Here is a 16855-nt window from a genome sequence, read left to right on the forward strand (position 1 = left end):
CTATTATTATGTCTGTCTTCAAACGATAAATTTATCTGACAGTCTCAGAAATATCAGGACATCAATACACCATGATGATCTTAGCAAAGAAATAAACTGTACTCATGTTTATTTTGTTCTATCATGGAAACAAACCCTTGTAAAAACAAGATTTTGTTTCCGAGATGCCCAATAAGGGGAATGAAATATGATCGGTATCTTTATTAATTTACCAGTTTCTGATTAAGATTAGTCAGAACATGGACTGTGAATCCAGTTTGTGAGTGTATGTGGTAAGTGGCCCACAACTGAAAAATAATCAAGGAAAATAAAACCAAATGAAAAAAAAGTAAGAACACTATCGATTATGCAATAAGACCTTTCATAGGAGTACCAGCTCAGCTCCTTCCTGCTTCAAAACTTCTACAGCATGTATTAATTGCAATGCAAATGAGCTATTCCGATTCAGAAAATCTATTGATGAATTAGTATGGTGTATTACACTGCACCTGGAAATGAGATTTTTTTTTTTTTAAAGCAGTATATCCGTACTTGCTAGCCCAAGAATCCTAACGATCTTGAAGAGACTTACCTGACTATTTGGGGACGCTAGTTGCCTGAAATCTGATGAAAACAACAGCTCCTCTTCCCAGAAAAATCCACATAGCTCTAAAATTCTGCATATAATTTTAAGGAATCCACAGATTTCTTGGAGCTCATTCATGGAACTCCGATTAAAGAGTTCAATGTTAATGAAGTAGCTGATTATGCCTAATTTAAAATCAACTTACCTAACCCCCATTGAACCAAACTTTGCATCTTGGGCTTAGTTTGGGAGTACGTTTCCTAAAAAGGTAAAAAGAAACTGAATGAAACTATTCACAGGATCTGCTGATTAGAAAGTTAATAGAATAAATATACTTGTTTTTACTGAATAAATTATCATGTTATTAACGCTTTTTGAACAAAGGGATACACTGTCTGTCTGGGTCTTTTTGTTTGTTTTTCCTATTATAATCTTCCCTTCACTGCAAATTACTCAGCAGAATGGCTTACTACTGCCACAGGAAGCAGATACCAAGCAGAATGGTTTCAACAATCCAGCCATTTCACTCTTCCATTAAAATGGAAAAAATAGACTAAAAATCAATCCCCTTGATACTTAAGTGGCAAGCTTTTCTCCATGAGATTAAATCTGTCTTTCATATTAACTACTTCCTGATCTGCCATTAATTAGAGACTACATCTGGAAACTGCCCATTTGAAGCAAGAATGACCAGCTTTAATGAGACAAAGGCTATAGCCCAAAGCAAATGAGGTGTCAACATTCTCTTAAAAACAATAAAAAGGCTTTGTGGCCAGGCATGATGGCTCACTCCTGTAATCCCAGCACTTTGGGAGGCGAGTGGGGCAGATCACCTGAGGTCAGGAGTTGGAGACCAGCCTGACCAACATGGTGAAACCCTGTCTCTGCTAAAAATACAAAAATTAGCCAGGCGTGGTGGCACATGCCTGTAGTCCCAGCTACTCGGAGGCTGAGGCAGGAGAATCACTTGAATCCGGGAGGTGGAGGTTGCAGTGAGCCGAGATGGCGCCACTGCACTCCAGCCTGGTCGTGTCTCAAAAAAAAAAAAAAAAGGCTTTGTACATGAACATCACATGATCCTGAAGGAAACAAGGGACCTGCTAGAAGGTACCCACCTTCAAGAAATCTACAGTGAAGACAAGAAGAGATATATGGGTATCAGATAGTATCAAAACTAGTTGCCACTTGGAAAAGGATTTGTTTTTTTATTTTTATTTTAATTAATTAAATTTTTTTTTTTTTTTTTTGAGATAGAGTTTCGCTCTTGTCGCCCAGGCTGGAGTGCAGTGGCACGACCTCAGCTCACTGCAACCTCCGCCTCCTAGATTCAAGTGGTTCTCCTGCCTCAGCCTCCCAAGTAGCTGGGATTACAGGTGCCTGCCACCACGTCCAACTAATTTTTGTATGTTTGGTAGGGACAGGGTTTCGCTATGTTGGCCAGGCTGGTCTCAAACTCCTGACCTCAGGTGATCCACCTGCCTTGGCATCCCAAACTGCTGGGATTACAGGTGTGAGCCACTGCGCCCCGCCTGGAAAAGGATTTGTTTTGTGTAATTCAGTTCAAGTCAGAACAAGCTATCCTCATTCTTTTAAATGACCTGAAATAATAAATGCCGAATTAGGCAGAAGATCTAAAGAACTGAGTATCACTTCATTAAAATCCATTATTTCACGCCTGTAATCCCAGCACTTTGGGAGGCTAAGACAGGAGTATCTTGTGAGGTCAGGAATTTGAGAACCAGCTTGGGCAACACAGCAGAGATCTCATCTCTACAAAAAAAAAAAAAAATATTAGGCTGGGCGCTGTGGCTCACGCCTGTAATCCCAGCACTTTGGGAGGCCAAGGCGGGCAGATCACGAGGTCAGGAGATCGAGACCATCCTGGCTAACACAGTGAAACCCAGTCTCTACTAGAAATACAAAAAAATTAGCCGGGTGTGGTGGCAGGCACCTGTAGTCCCAGCTACTCGGGAGGCTGAGGCAGGAGAATGGCGTGAACCCGAGAGGCGGAGCTTGCGGTGAGTCGAGATCACGCCACTGCACTCCAGCCTGGCGGACAGAGCAAGACTCCATCTCAAAAAAAAAAAAAATAAATAAAAATAAAAATAAAAATATTAGTTGGGCATGGTGGTATGTGTCTGTAGTCCGAGCTATTTGGGAGGCTGAGGTGGGCAGATCTCTTGAGCCCAGGAGTTTGAGATCGGCCCGGGCAACATGGTGAAACCTTGTCTCTACCAAAAAAAAAAAAGAAAACTTCAGATCAATATCTAGAATGATTGCCCATTTCTTTTGCTAGCTTAATATTTTTACTATTAAAAAAAAATTAAGGCCGGGCACAGTGGATCATGCCTGTAATCCCAGCACCTTGGGAGGCCGAGGTGGGCAGATCACAAGGTCAAGAGATCGTGACCATCCTGGCCAACACGGTGAAACCCCGTCTCTACTAAAAATACAAAAATTAGCTGGGCGTGGTAGCACACACCTGTAGTCCCAGCTACTCGGGAAGCTGAGGCAGGAGAATCACTTGAACCCGGGAGGCGGAGGTTGCAGTGAGCTGAGACTGCACCACTGCACTCCAGCCTGGCAACAGAGCGAGACTCCATCTCAAACAAAACAAAACAAAACAAAAAAAAAACCAAAAAAACAAAATTAAATTGGTTCTTCAAGAAAAGGGCTAGAAATTGCTGGTCTGAAAAAGGAACCAGGAATTAGAAATATTTCTATTCATAAAGACTTTGTTCTACCCAGGAAAATAAAACCATTATAATTACAAAAACTATTATAATTACCAGAAAGTTTTTATATTTAGTAGTAGTGGAAATAAACATATAGATAACTAATCCATTGTCCAGGGAGGTATTTTGCTGCACTGAGTATCACACATGGAAGAAAAGGTAAAAAACAACAAGCAACCTTAGGCTAAAAGGTACAAAGTACTTTTATTGCAAAAAAAAAAAAAAAAAACAAAAAACCAGACAGACTACAAGTAACAGTAGTCATGCCTACATGATACAAAAATATCCACACAAATTTGCTGACTTTATCTTAACTACCAGAAGTTTAAAAATCTTCTAGAACAAGAGAATAAAGTCTAATCATTTTACAACACATTATGTATAAAGTCTTTAGGTATTACTTAACTCAATAATATGGTTATGATACTTAAGTATAATGGCCTAATTTATATTGTTGATAGAGTCCATGCTTTACTATTTTCTTTCTAAATTGGTGAACAAAAGTTCAACAGCAGCATAGGCAATGGAAATTAAATTTTTTTTTTTTTTTTTTGAGACAGAGTTGCTGTCGCCCAGGCTGGAGTGCAGTGGCACCATCTCGGCTCACTGCAGGCTCCGCCCCCCGGGGTTCACGCCATTCTCCTGCCTCAGCCTCCCGAGTAGCTGGGACTACAGGCGCCCGCCACCTCGCCCGGCTAATTTTTGTATTTTTTAGTAGAGACGGGGTTTCACTGTGTTAGCCAGGATGGTCTCGATCTCCTGACCTTGTGATCCGCCCGCCTCGGCCTCCCAAAGTGCTGGGATTACAGGCGTGAGCCACCGCGCCCGGCCTGGAAATTAAAAATTTTTAAACAAGCTCTGGATCAAAATCGAATTTAGGCCAGGCATGGTGGCTCATGCCTGTAATCCCAGCACTTTGGGAGGCCAAGGTGGACAGATCACTTGAGGTCAGGAGTTCGAGATCAGCCTGGCCAACATGGCAAAACCCCATCTCTACGAAAAATACAAAAATGAGCCGGGCATGGTAGCTCATGCCTATAATCCCAGCTACTCGGGAGGCTGAGGTGGGAGAACTGCTTGAACCCGGGAGGTGGAGGTTGCAGTGAGCTGAGAGCACGCTACTGCACTCCAGCCTGGGCGACAGAGCAAGACTCCGTCTCAAAAAAAAAAAAAAAACCCAGAAAAAAAACCCCAAAAAGACTAAATTTATAAATCTCAAGCAAGGTAAATCTAGACAATTTCCCACATATCTACATCTATTAGTTTTTATTAATTTGTCCTCAATTTTCAAAATCAAGATCAAGTACAGCAAACATATGTATCAAAGCCTACAAAAGCATTCTATAGATTGTAAACGTTGGTTACTGATGTCAAAAATCACAGAAATACTTTTCATTTACGTAATGACAAATGCCTGACCTACAACCCAGGCAGGGACAGAAACCAATCTGTACATGTAGTTCTTTGGTCACTAGGACAAATAGTTCAGTAATCCAGCATGGAATTCTACCCTATTTTAGTATCTACCCTCCTAGTATAGCATTCAAAATGCCATATCCCCTCCTGGTTTAAGTGGCACTGATTTGTATACTGGGGGGAGAAAAACTTCACAATTTTTATGTAAGTGTTTACATTGCATCTTTTTCCTTTGTTTAGAGTTCCAGCCCACAAGCCTCCCCTGGTAGACAACAATGTTTTCATAACTGCAAGCAACAAGGTAGTTCCTAGCCCCTCTGCTCTCTAGTCAAGGTGTTATGCACTGCCCAGGGAGAGGGAAATCCTCTCTATAGCTGTGGCAACAGCTGTCACCAGGAAGCTAGGGCATCTCTGCACCCCCTCCTCAGATGGCACTGAAGAACATCTATAAGTCAGGCACTTTTAACTTGGGGCCTTTTATTTAAAAATTTTTTGTGGGTACGTAGTAGGTATATACATTTATGGGGTACATGAGATGTGTTGACACAGGCATGCAATGTGAAATAAGCACAATATGGAGAATGCGGAATCCATCCGCTCAAGCATTTATCCTTAGTGTTACAAACAATCCAATTACACTCTTTAAGTTATTTTAAAATGTACAATTAAATTATTGTTGACTATAGTCATCCTGTTGTGCTATCAAATAGATTTTATTCATTCTTGCTATTTTTTTTTTTGCACCCATTAGCCACCCTCACCTTCTCCCCAGACCCCTACTACCCTTCCCAGCCTCTGTCAACCATCTCGGGGCCCTTTATCATGCCTTTTTCCAAAAACATGCAGCCAATACAGACTTTTCTCTATGGACTCTAAACAGAAATGCATTCACTCCATTTTCAGAACAGCTGTACCTGACACCAGGTTGTGTATGGCTCGCAATAGTGTCGGAGCTGTGAGATGCTTTCTTCAAGCTGGCTCCTTGCCTCCTCCACATACTTCGACTGACCCTCAGGAACTGAGTAGAGTGAAAGCTGTGCACATTAAAACAAAACAAAGATTTAAAAGACGTACTGTCTACAGGATACATTTATCAAATTTGTAAGTATTTAATATAATATTTCTAGTAATTCATGAATTACAGTGACTCTGTGGTCGGGTGTGGTGGTTAACGCTTGTAATCCCAGCACTTTGAGCAGCCAAGGAAGGCGGATCACTTAAGGTCAGGAGTTCGAGACCAGCCAACATGGCGAAACCCAGTCTCTACTAAAAATACAAAACTTAGCCAGGTGTCGTGGTGGGCGCCTGTAATCCCAGCTACTCGGGAGGCTTAGGCAGGAGAATCTCTTGAACCTGGGAGGTGGAGGTAGCAGTAAGTCAAGATTGTGCCAGTGCACTCAAGCCTGGGCAAGAGCGAGATTCCATCTCAAAAATAATAATAATAATAATACTTCATGAATTCCAGTGACTCTAAGGGTTACAAGCAACCTGAACTTTACCTCAAACTATCTCTGCACCTTATTTCCTTAATCAACGAGGCCAAGGCCAAAAGGGCAGGGCTATGAGGTGTCCTACCTTCTCCCCACCCACTGACTACAAACAAAGCAGCTCCTCATTATCCATTTTATATAGTGGTATTTGGTATTCCACCTTAGATTGAGCTTGGAAAAAGGATTTTATTACTCTAAAGGGTGGGTGAAGGGGTTAAAAAAGCTTGAGAGTAACCAAAGAGCATGTCATTCAGTTCAAATGATTGGTCTGATGTTAATCAAAGCAGGACAGCAGGTTTGTTCCCCACCCAGAGAACTTCTCACAGCCACTGCTGGCTGCCTTCTTTATCCTCAAAAATGCCATTGTGCCAAGGCCTGAGAAGAGAGTAAAGGGCAAAAGATAAGCTAATTAGCTTTATGTAAATACCAATCTAGTAACCCTACCCAGGACTGAAGGGAGATTCTTACCTCACTTTATTCAAAGGCAACAGAAACTGAATATCCAAAATAATTAGTGGGAAGTACAGACCCAAAAAGGAATGCAAACAGTAGAGAGAAGATTTCTTGCTTTTTTTAAAATTTAGTATTTATTAAGTATATACTTATGAGTAGCATCTTCAGCCAAGAAACAGAAAGGGTCCAGATCTCTAATTTCTTAGAGAGGAAAAAATGTGAATATCTTCTTGGCTCGATAAGAATCAAGATACGCCAAGAATCAGGCAGACCACTTAGAAAAGTGAATTGTGCTTATAACCTACTGGGACACAGTGGATTCCCCAGTAAACATTTATAAAGTATTCCTTAATTGTGCCCTTACCTAAGTATCATTAAAGTTTATCTGTTGAAAAAGCCATAGTTTAATATTTCCCACAAATTAAACAAACTATAAGGAAATATATTTTCTCCATTTAAATGTCTTCTGGCTGGGCGTGGTGGCTCACGCTTGTAATCCCAGCACTTTGGGGGGCCGAGGCGAGTGGATCACCTGAGGTCGGGAGTTCGAGACTAGCCTGGCCAACATGGTGAAACCTCGTCTCTACTAAAAATACAAAATTAGCCAGGCGTGGTGGCACATGCCTGTAATCCCAGCTACTTGGGAGGCTGAGGCAGGAGAATGGCTTGAACCAGGAGGAGGAGGTTGCAGTGAGCCGAGATCGCACCATTGCACTCCAGCCTGGGCAATAAGAGCAAAACTCCGTCTCAAAATAAATTAAAAAATGTCTTTTAAACAGTCACATCTTCCTGATACACAATTTGTAAAAAAATTATCCTACAGTAACTAAATCAGACACTCAAAATATATCACAACATGAACAACATGTTACCTCATCAACCTTCACGGAATTTTTGGGAGGTGAGTCCTTTTTTGGTGCTGCATAGACTTTGAAGGTGAGCAAGCTCAGGCTGGCTGGCCCCACGGACCTCTGAATTACCTGAAACGCAGAAGCAATCTTAAACCTCTCTATGTTACAGACCGAATGTGCAGAACGTGAGCATATTCATAACCTCAGCCACTCCCCACCCTGAATGGCTTACTGTGCTTTATTTTATTTTTATTTATTTTTATGTTTTCAAGATGGAGTCTTGCTCTGTTACCCAGGCTGCGGTGTAGTGGCGTGATCTCAGCTCACTGCAATCTCCACTGCCCAGGTTCAAGTGATTCTTCTACCTCAGCCTCCCAAGTAGCTGGGATTACAGGCGTCTGCCACCACACCCAGTTAACTTTTGTATTTTTAGTAGAGATGGGGTTTTGCCATGTTGGCCAGGCTGGTCTCGAACTCCCGACTTCAGGTAATCTGCCCGCCTCGGCCTCCCAAAGTGCTGGGATTACAGGTGTGAGCCAGTGCGCCTTGCCTACAAAATATATTTTTTTAAAAAATCAGGCCGGGCGCAGTGGCTCACACTTGTAATCCCAGCACTTTGGGAGGCCGAGGCAGGCGAATCACGAGGTCAGGAGATCGAGACCACGGTGAAACCCCGTCTCTACTAAAAATACAAAAAATTAGCCAGGCATGGTGGCGGGCGCCTGTAGTCCCAGCTACTCGGAGAGGCTGAGGCAGGAGAATGGCGTGAACCCGGGAGGCGGAGCTTGCAGTGAGCCGAGATTGCGCCACTGCACTCCAGCCTGGGCAACAGAGCGAGACTCCGTCTCAAAAAAAAAAAAAAAAATTAGCCTGGCATGGTAGTGTGTGCCTGTAGTCCCAGCTACTCAGGAGACTGAGGTGGGAGAATTCTTGAGTTTGAGGCTTCAGTGAGCCATGATCATGCCACTGCACTCCAGCCTGGGCGATAGAGTGAAACTCTGTTTCACACACACAAAATAATCGCTCCACTAAAAAAAAAAAAAAAGAAAAAAGAAAAAAAAATATGGGCTGAGAGGAGGGGAGAGTTATGGGTTTATTAATTTAAACTGTGAATATAACAAATGTGCTGGGCGCGGTGGCTCATGCCTGTAATCCCAGCACTTTGGAAGGCAGAGGCGGGTGGATCACCAGGTCAGGCATTCAAGACCAGCCTGGTCAACATAGTGAAATCCCGTTTCTACTAAAAATACACACACACACACAAAAATTAGCTGGGCGTGGTGGCGGGCACCTGTAATCCCAGCTACACAGAAGGCTGAGGCAGGAGAATCGCCTGCACCTGGGAGGTGGAGGTTGCAGTGAACCAAGATTGTGCCACTGCACTCCAGCCTGGGTGAGAGTGCGAGACTCCATCTCAAAAAAAAAAAAAAAATCAGACCCCTCCTGTGAAGGTCGTGGCAGTTTTCTAGGACGGACGTTGATCTCCTTAGGTTGTATCCTGGTGCTGCTGGTTCTGCCTAATAATTGTGATGGGCACAAACCACATGAACTAATGTCAGCACTAGCTGGCTAATCTGTATAGCAGAAGCAAAAGAAATCTGTAGCAAAATTGCCTTGAAATTAAGACCTCAAGATGCACACTTAATACTTCAAGATGTATCAATTATTTTTAAACCAGTTAAAGTAACAACCACTCTTTTTTTTTAATGGCTTTCAGCTCTTTATTTGCTTCTGAAATATGGGAATTTGCAGGCATACATTTCAACAGACATTTTTGTTATATTTTAGCTGGCATTACATTTTGTATTACAGAATAGCCTCGTCTTTCACATTACAGGCACTGCAAATCTCAGTAATATGATTTCCAAGATGCGAAATCATGCCTAGTTAGAAATGAATCACTCATTTATTTTCCACCTCTCCTCCATCCATTTCCTTCTGTCTCATTTGAGCAGGAAATAAACAATTATTGAGCATGCCTTGTGTGTTAGGCACAGCCATAGAAATAGGAATATGGAGTAAGACATATCCTCACCCTGAAAGGGCTTCCATTCTGGTAGGAAGAACTTGATAGATGTAAATAAATGGACAAACTTTTTTTTTTTTACACAGGGTTTCACACTGTTGCCTAGGCTGGAATGCAGCAGCAGGATTTCTGCTCACTGCAACCTTCCCATCCCAGGTTCAAGCACTCCTCCTGTCTTGTCTCCCAAATAGCTGGGACTACAGGCATGCACCACCATGTCCAGTTCATTTTTGTAATTTTTATAGAGACAGGGTTTTGCTGTGTTGCCCAGGCTGGTCTCAAACTCCTGGATTCAAACGATCCACCCACCTCGGCCTCCCAGTGCTGGGATTATAGGCGTGAGCCACTGCACTTGGCCTAGGACAGATTAAAAAATAAAATAAGGGAGGCTGAGGCACAAGAATCACTTGAACCCAGGAGGTAGAGATTGCAGTGAGCCAAGATACTGCCACTGCACTCCAGCCTGGGCAACAGAGCGAGACCCTGTCTCAAAAAATAAATAAATAAAAGAAAAGTGATACGGGAGGGGCAGGCAGGGAAATGCTGGGTAGAGAAGGGCGTGGTCCCTGGCTAGGGCTCCACCCCTGGGCCTGTGCCCACCAACCTAGGTGAGGACAGGCATTTCTGTTTTTGTGCCCAAATGTTGCATTTCCCAAGACCACCCTGGCCCACCACACCCCCATCTTGTGCCTATAAAAACCCCAAGACCCTAGCGGGCAGGCACACAAGCGGCTGGACATCAAGAGAAGCAGAGGCGAGGAACAACACACCAGCAGAAGAACACAGTGACAGACTCCGGCAGGCCACCAACAGCCGAACGACAGGACAACGCGGAGTTTGGCTGAGGGTGGTCGGAGGAGAGCCCGGCTACTAAGCGGCCTGACTCCAAGGGAAAACCACCTTCCCACTCCATACCCCTTCTGGCTCCGTTTCCATCTGCTGAGTGCTACTTCCACCATTCAATAAAACCTTGCACTCATTCTCCAAGCCCACGTGTGATCCGATTTTTCTGGTATACTCAGGCAAGAACCCTAGGAAAGAGAAAGCGCTCTGTCCTTGCGATAAGGCAGAGGGTCTAACTGAGCTGATCAACACAAGCTGCCTACTGACAGCAAAACTAAAAGAGCACACGTAACACATGCCCACTGGGGCTTCAGAAGCTGTAAACATCCACCCCTAGACGCTGCCATGGGGTTGGAGCCCACACTCCCCATGACCTGCCCATCTGCCTGCTTTCCCTAGGGGTTTTGAGCAGTGGGGCACCTAAGAAGTGAGCCACACCCCCATCACATGCCCTGTAAGAGGGACAAGGGAAATTCCCCGTTTCAAAAGCATGAATTCTCTCTGCTCTTAGGCAGTTCTACAGAAAGACAAAACAAGTATAGGACATTACAGACAGAGGAATCAGCACGTGTGAAGCCACGAAGCTGGGAAACAGCATGGGAGAAATGTAGGGAGTTCGAGTTTTGTGGGAGGGGCAGAGTGACAGGGAGATGAGTCAGAGAAGTGGGTTGTAGCCAGATCATAATGGGACTCGTGTGGCTCACATAAAAGTCCTAGGTAATAAATACCAAAAGATCTCAAATAAGGATGGAATATAGAATCGAGTTTGCCATTTAGAAAGACCATTATTTCTCAGTGTGGCGGTTTAAGTCATTAAAGGGCCAGCTGACCAGTTATGGTGCTGCTAAAACAATGCAGGAAAGAAATGAGGGCCCAAGGAAAGACTGCACAGGAGAGTAGAAAGAGGAAAAAGTAGAATTGAGATAGTTTAATAGGCAGAATTAGCAGGACTTAGTGGCCAATGGGAAAGGAGGAGTGACAATGACCTTGGTTTGTTTAATTTTTATTTTCATTTAACTTTTAAACTGACAAGAATCATATATATTTATTGTGTACAACATGTGGTTTTGAAATATGTATACATTGTGGAATGGCTAAATTGAGCTAATTAACATATGCATTACCTTACAAATTAATTTTTGTGGAATCTAAAAAGGTTGAACTAATGGAAGTAGAGAGCACAATGGTGGCTACCAGGGCAGGGGCTGGGGGCAGTTGGGGAGATATTGGCCAAAAGTACAAAGTTTCAGTTAGGAGGAGTAGTTCAAGAGATCTGTTGTACAACATAGTGACTAGAGTTAATAACAATGTATTGTATTCTTGAAAATCAGGAAAAGAGTAGATTTTAAGTGACCTTGGGGTTTCTGATGGGTTTTTCTAGTTGGGTGGTGACACAGCATTCCTGAGAGAGGAAGTAGAAAAAGAGGGGCAAGTCTGAGGGGAAAATGATGAGTTGGTTTTGGACATGTTCCAGAGACAGACAGACAGCTAGAGGTCTAGTCATCTATCTACGTATCTTTTATTTTACTTGAAAAGCTAAAGTAGGCAAACTTAGAAACTGTTGTCTTTTGGAAATTAAGAAAAAGTTGACCTGAAATTTTAAGTCCATGAGAACATGTTTTTTGGGTCTGGACTTCCTCAGCACTTCAGGGGTGTATTTATTTCTCATAAAGCACAGTAAGGCTGGGTGCGGTGGCTCACATCTGTAATCCCAGCACTTTGGGAGGCTGAGGTGGGTGGATCACTTGAGGTCGGGAGTTCGAGACCAGCCTGGCCAACATGATGAAATCCAGTCTCTACAAAAAACACAAAAATTAGCCAGGCGTGGTGGCAGACGCCTGTAATCCCAGCTACTTGGGAGGCTGAGGCAGGAGAATTGCTTGAACCTGGGAGGCAGAGGTTGCAGTGAGCCGAGATCGTGCCACTGCACTCCAGCCTGGGCAAATATATATATATATATATTACTATATATATAGTTATATATATATTACTATATATAGTTATATATATATTACTATATATATAGTTATATATATATTACTATATATATAGTTATATATATATTACTATATATAGTAATATATATATTACTATATATAGTTATATATAACTATATATATAGTTATATATATATTACTATATATATAGTTATATATATAACTATATATATAGTTATATATATATAAAACTATATATATAGTTATATATATAACTATATATAGTTATATATAACTATATATATAGTTATATATATATTACTATATATAGTTATATATATATTACTATATATATAGTTATATATATATTACCATATATATTACTCTCTATATATGTTACTCTATATATGTAACTATATATATGTTACTCTATATATATATATATATAGTAGAGACAGGGTCTCATCATGTTACTCAAGCTGGTCTCAAACTCCTGAGCTCAAGCAATCTTCCTGCCTTGGCCTCCCAAAGTGCTGGGATTACAGGTGTGAGCCAACACGCTCAGCCTGTCTTTGATTTTAAATCTCAACTCATTTCCTTTAACATTTTATTGGATTCTTAATTTCTACTTTACCTTCCCCTCTTATCTTACTTGTTTTTCTAGTTTTAATATTATTCTAGGCCTGCCTCCCTTTACTGCCTAAACTGTTTTCTTCTTCTTCCTCTTCTCCTGTTAGTTTTCCTCCCTAAGCCTACCCTGATACCCATCCCACAGCAAGAACTGTGGCCACAAGGGTGGTAGCACCAAAGAAAGCTGGCTCCTGCAGTGGCCTTTTCAGCTTCCAGCAGGCTCTCAACAGACAAGCAAACAAAACAAAGAAAAAGCAAACCTCACCCCAGGAGACCTGGGAGACCTACAAATGAACACTCCCCAGGACCATAATTCTTAGTTTGCAGAGAACACATGATTTACTCGAGGATTTCTCAAACTCAGCACTACTGACATTTGGGTTGGGTCCTTCTTTGTCGTGGGGCTGTCTTGTGCACAGCACAAGTTTGACAGCATCCCTAGCCTCTACCCACTAGATGCCAGTAGCACCTCCTCCCAGTCACGACAGTCAAAAACATCTCCAGACACTGCCAAATGTCTCCTGCGGAGCAACTCTCCCACTGAGAACCTCTGATTTACTTGAGTAAGTATTACTTTCTGACATCTCTCACCATCCAGACTTGCAGAAAATCTGTATGTTTTAAAACCCATGGCCTCAAACATAGTGAAAGAAACCAGAACAATCACTACTAGGTGGGGGAGGTGGGAGTTGGAAGGAAGTGGACTTACTGAGAAGCGGAACAAGTGAACTTTCTGGGGTGAAATAATCTATATCTTGATTGGGGTATGGGTTATTCAAGGTGTATACATTTGTCAAAGCTCAAATTGTACAACTAAGACTGTACAACTTAAAAATACATGTATTTCACTCTATGTAAATTAGACTTTTTAAAAAAATCCATCAGCTATAGCATACCTAATCCATGCCAAGCTCATTCCTAAGAAGGAGCCAGCCACACACCTGACCATGGTAAGGAACTGGTATAGATCTGTGTGATGGAAACTCACGGGAGGAGCCTTGGTAAAAGGTCCCCAGGCAGACATGGCTAAAGCTGATGCACTCAACATCTTGGCTGATTCATCTTCCTTTTTGGCATCAAAGGGGGCTCCTTCTGGTGCAAGATGACCCCACCCTGCCTCAGCATGCTCACCATCTTTCCCTCTTAACAGTAAAAAGGAAGCTGGCCAGACCAGATGTCATCACAAACGGCCATCTTCAACACTGTGTGCCTGCCAGGTGGTTATCATAATTTGTTAGGGCTCATATTGAGTATTCAGGCCAACCTATTCAAAATCAGGATTTAAGAAGGGAAAGGCTAAGATGGGTAGAATCACCCTAGGACAGTGTAAGGGCACAAAGAGGAGATGAAGAACCTTCTTCAATCTTTTGTCTCCCCAAGGAAGAACAATCCAGTTCTTTGAAGAAACACAATCAACTTTCAGGGTCTGGGACATAATAAAAAAAAATCTCTAGCTTTATCAACTTTCCTCCTGTTCGCACTCTGGATGGGTTGCTTTGTGAGACATGAACACAAATGTATTCTCTCTCCATGAGGAGTCCTGACCCATTATGGTATAATCGGACTGAATATACCTCCCAAGAAGTGAAATCTCCTCCAGACTTTTTCTTTTTCCCTTTTTTTTTTTTTTTTTTTTGCGATGGAGTCTCCCTCTGTTGCCAGGCTGGAGTGCAGTGGTATGATCTTGGCTCACTGCAACCTCCGCCTCCCAGGTTCAAGCGATTCTCCTGCCTCAGCCTCCCAAGTAGCTGGGACTACAGGTGCGTGCCACCACACGCAGCTAACTTTTGTATTTTTAGCAGAGACGGGGTTTTACCATGTTGGCCAGGATGGTCTTGATCTCTTCACCTTGTGATCCATCCGCCTCGGCCTCCCAAAGTGCTGGGATTACAGGCGTGAGCCATTGTGCCCGGCCTCCCCCAGACTTTTTCTGATGCAGGGCTGGAATCTCTAGACTGCATGTACCCATGCCCTGAGCACTCCCTGTCCCAAGTGATAGTCCTCGAGAAGCCTTGTTGCCAGGTACACTCCCTGGTCAAGGCAGATGAGTTGGCTCAGAAAATGAGTACATATGCACCTGCCAAGAACTGATTAGATATGGTCTACTTTGCATTATATGAGTTAGGCTTGCTCAATCAAAGCCAAGCAAGCTCTGTTAAGAGCTGAATCTCCAGTTAGTGCTAAGTTACAGGCTAGATCAAAGGTGGCACTTCTTTAGATCCAGCCCCTCAGGAGTGTACCTTCAGTTACTAAATGCCTTTCTTGGAATTCAGCTAGTTGGGGGTCTCAAAGTAAGGACTCTAATGTGTTGGCTTCTCTGAGGTTTTGAATACAGCTGTAAGACCCATAGTCACAGAGAATACAAAAACTTGGCTTAAAGGTAAACTTGTGGCCCTTAGCTTTGCAAACCTCAGAGGGAGTGTCATTGAGTTTTCTCACTCTTGTGGCTAACTCTTCTTTCTTTCTGGTCTGATCCTACTCCCCAGCAAAGTATCAAGGTACACATTATCTTGGACCTTGGACTCTCTATGTCTCAAAACTTTTGTTTCACACAGCCCGCAAGGGGCTTGTCAATGGAAACAGAGCAACCAGTATTGGTGTTGGGTTAGATGAGGCCCTAACAAGAAGTGTGAAGGGGTAGGCTGTGATTATCTTAAAGACATTTATTTGGTTCTTACTCTTTCTCCACTGAAGCCTGCCAAGGACTGATGTTGGCAAAACAAATCTGGTCAGGCAAGCAAGGTTATATATAACAATTAGAAGAGATCAACCAGGGTTTTATTTCAAAAACAAATATTTACTGCACACCCACATCGTGTTAGGCATGGTGCTAAACAGATACAACACATAAGCAGACATGGTCCCTGCTCTTACAGAGCTTCCAGGAAGCTTATGAATTTAATCAAAGAATCAGGCCACAATTTAAAAAATAAATTAACATTCAAAAAAAGATTCAGGGCCCAGCACAGTGGCTCACGCCTGTAATCTCACCATTTTGGGAGGCCGAGACGGGTGGATCACAAGGTCAGGAGTTCAAGACCAGCCTGGCCAACATAGTGAAACTCCATCTCTACTAAAAATACAAAAATTAGCCAGGCATGGTGGCACGTGCCTGCAGTCCCAGCTACTCAGGAGGCTGAGGCAAGAGAATCGTTTGAACTTGGGAGGTGGAGATTGCAGTGAGTCAAAATTATACCACTGCACTCCAGCTTGGGCAACAGAGTGAGACTTCATCTCAAAAAAAAAAAAAAGGGCCGGGCGCGGTGGCTCACGCTTGTAATCCTAGCACTTTGGGAGGCCGAGGCGGGCGGATCACGAGGTCAGGAGATCGAGACCACGGTGAAACCCCGTCTCTACTAAAAATACAAAAAATTAGCCGGGCGTGGTGGCGGGCGCCTGTAGTCCCAGCTACTCGGAGAGGCTGAGGCAGGAGAATGGCGTGAACCCAGGAGGCGGAGCTTGCAGTGAGCCGAGATTGTGCCACTGCACTCCAGCCTGGGCGACAGAGCGAGACTCCGTCTCAAAAAAAAAAAAAAAAAAAAAAAAAAAGATTCAGGCATAAGATTGAGTTTATTAGGAGGCTGAGGTGGGAGGATCACTTGAGGCCAGGAGTTTAAGACCAGCCTGGGCAACATAACAAGACTCCATCTCTGCAAAAAAAAAAAAAAAAATTAGCCAGGTGTTTGGGGCATGCCTATGGTCTCAGCTACTTGGGAGGCTGAGGTGGGAGGATTACTTGAGCCCAGGAGGTCAAGGATGCAGTGAGCTATAATCGCATCACTGTATTCCAGCCTGAGTGACTGAGCAAGACTCTGCCTCAAAAAACAAAATAAAAAGATTGACTTTATCAGTCAGCTCCCTCAGCTTTAAAGGTAGATTCTTAGACACAGTTTACCAAGACATGAATCT

General features: G+C 43.0%; 1 protein-coding gene across 4 annotated transcripts in view; it reads right to left on the reverse strand.

Annotated features, from left to right (window-relative positions):
- APOO (apolipoprotein O) overlaps window positions 1-16855 on the reverse strand; it is a 76289-nt gene that overhangs the window by 40313 nt on the left and 19121 nt on the right. For 3 of the 4 annotated variants that reach the window (XM_055269050.2, XM_055269051.2, XM_063634770.1), the window contains exons 2-4: window positions 7532-7639; window positions 5631-5750; window positions 771-825 (exon numbers count right to left, since the gene is read on the reverse strand). In XM_055269050.2, the coding sequence (XP_055125025.1) occupies window positions 771-825; window positions 5631-5750; window positions 7532-7639 (283 nt within the window). The remainder of the gene's footprint in view (window positions 1-770; window positions 826-5630; window positions 5751-7531; window positions 7640-16855) is intronic. The other variant, XM_055269052.2, reaches the window with a different exon arrangement.

The sequence above is a fragment of the Symphalangus syndactylus genome, chromosome X (genome assembly GCF_028878055.3).
Source record: "Symphalangus syndactylus isolate Jambi chromosome X, NHGRI_mSymSyn1-v2.1_pri, whole genome shotgun sequence".
In the NCBI taxonomy this organism is placed as follows: Eukaryota; Metazoa; Chordata; class Mammalia; order Primates; family Hylobatidae; genus Symphalangus; species Symphalangus syndactylus.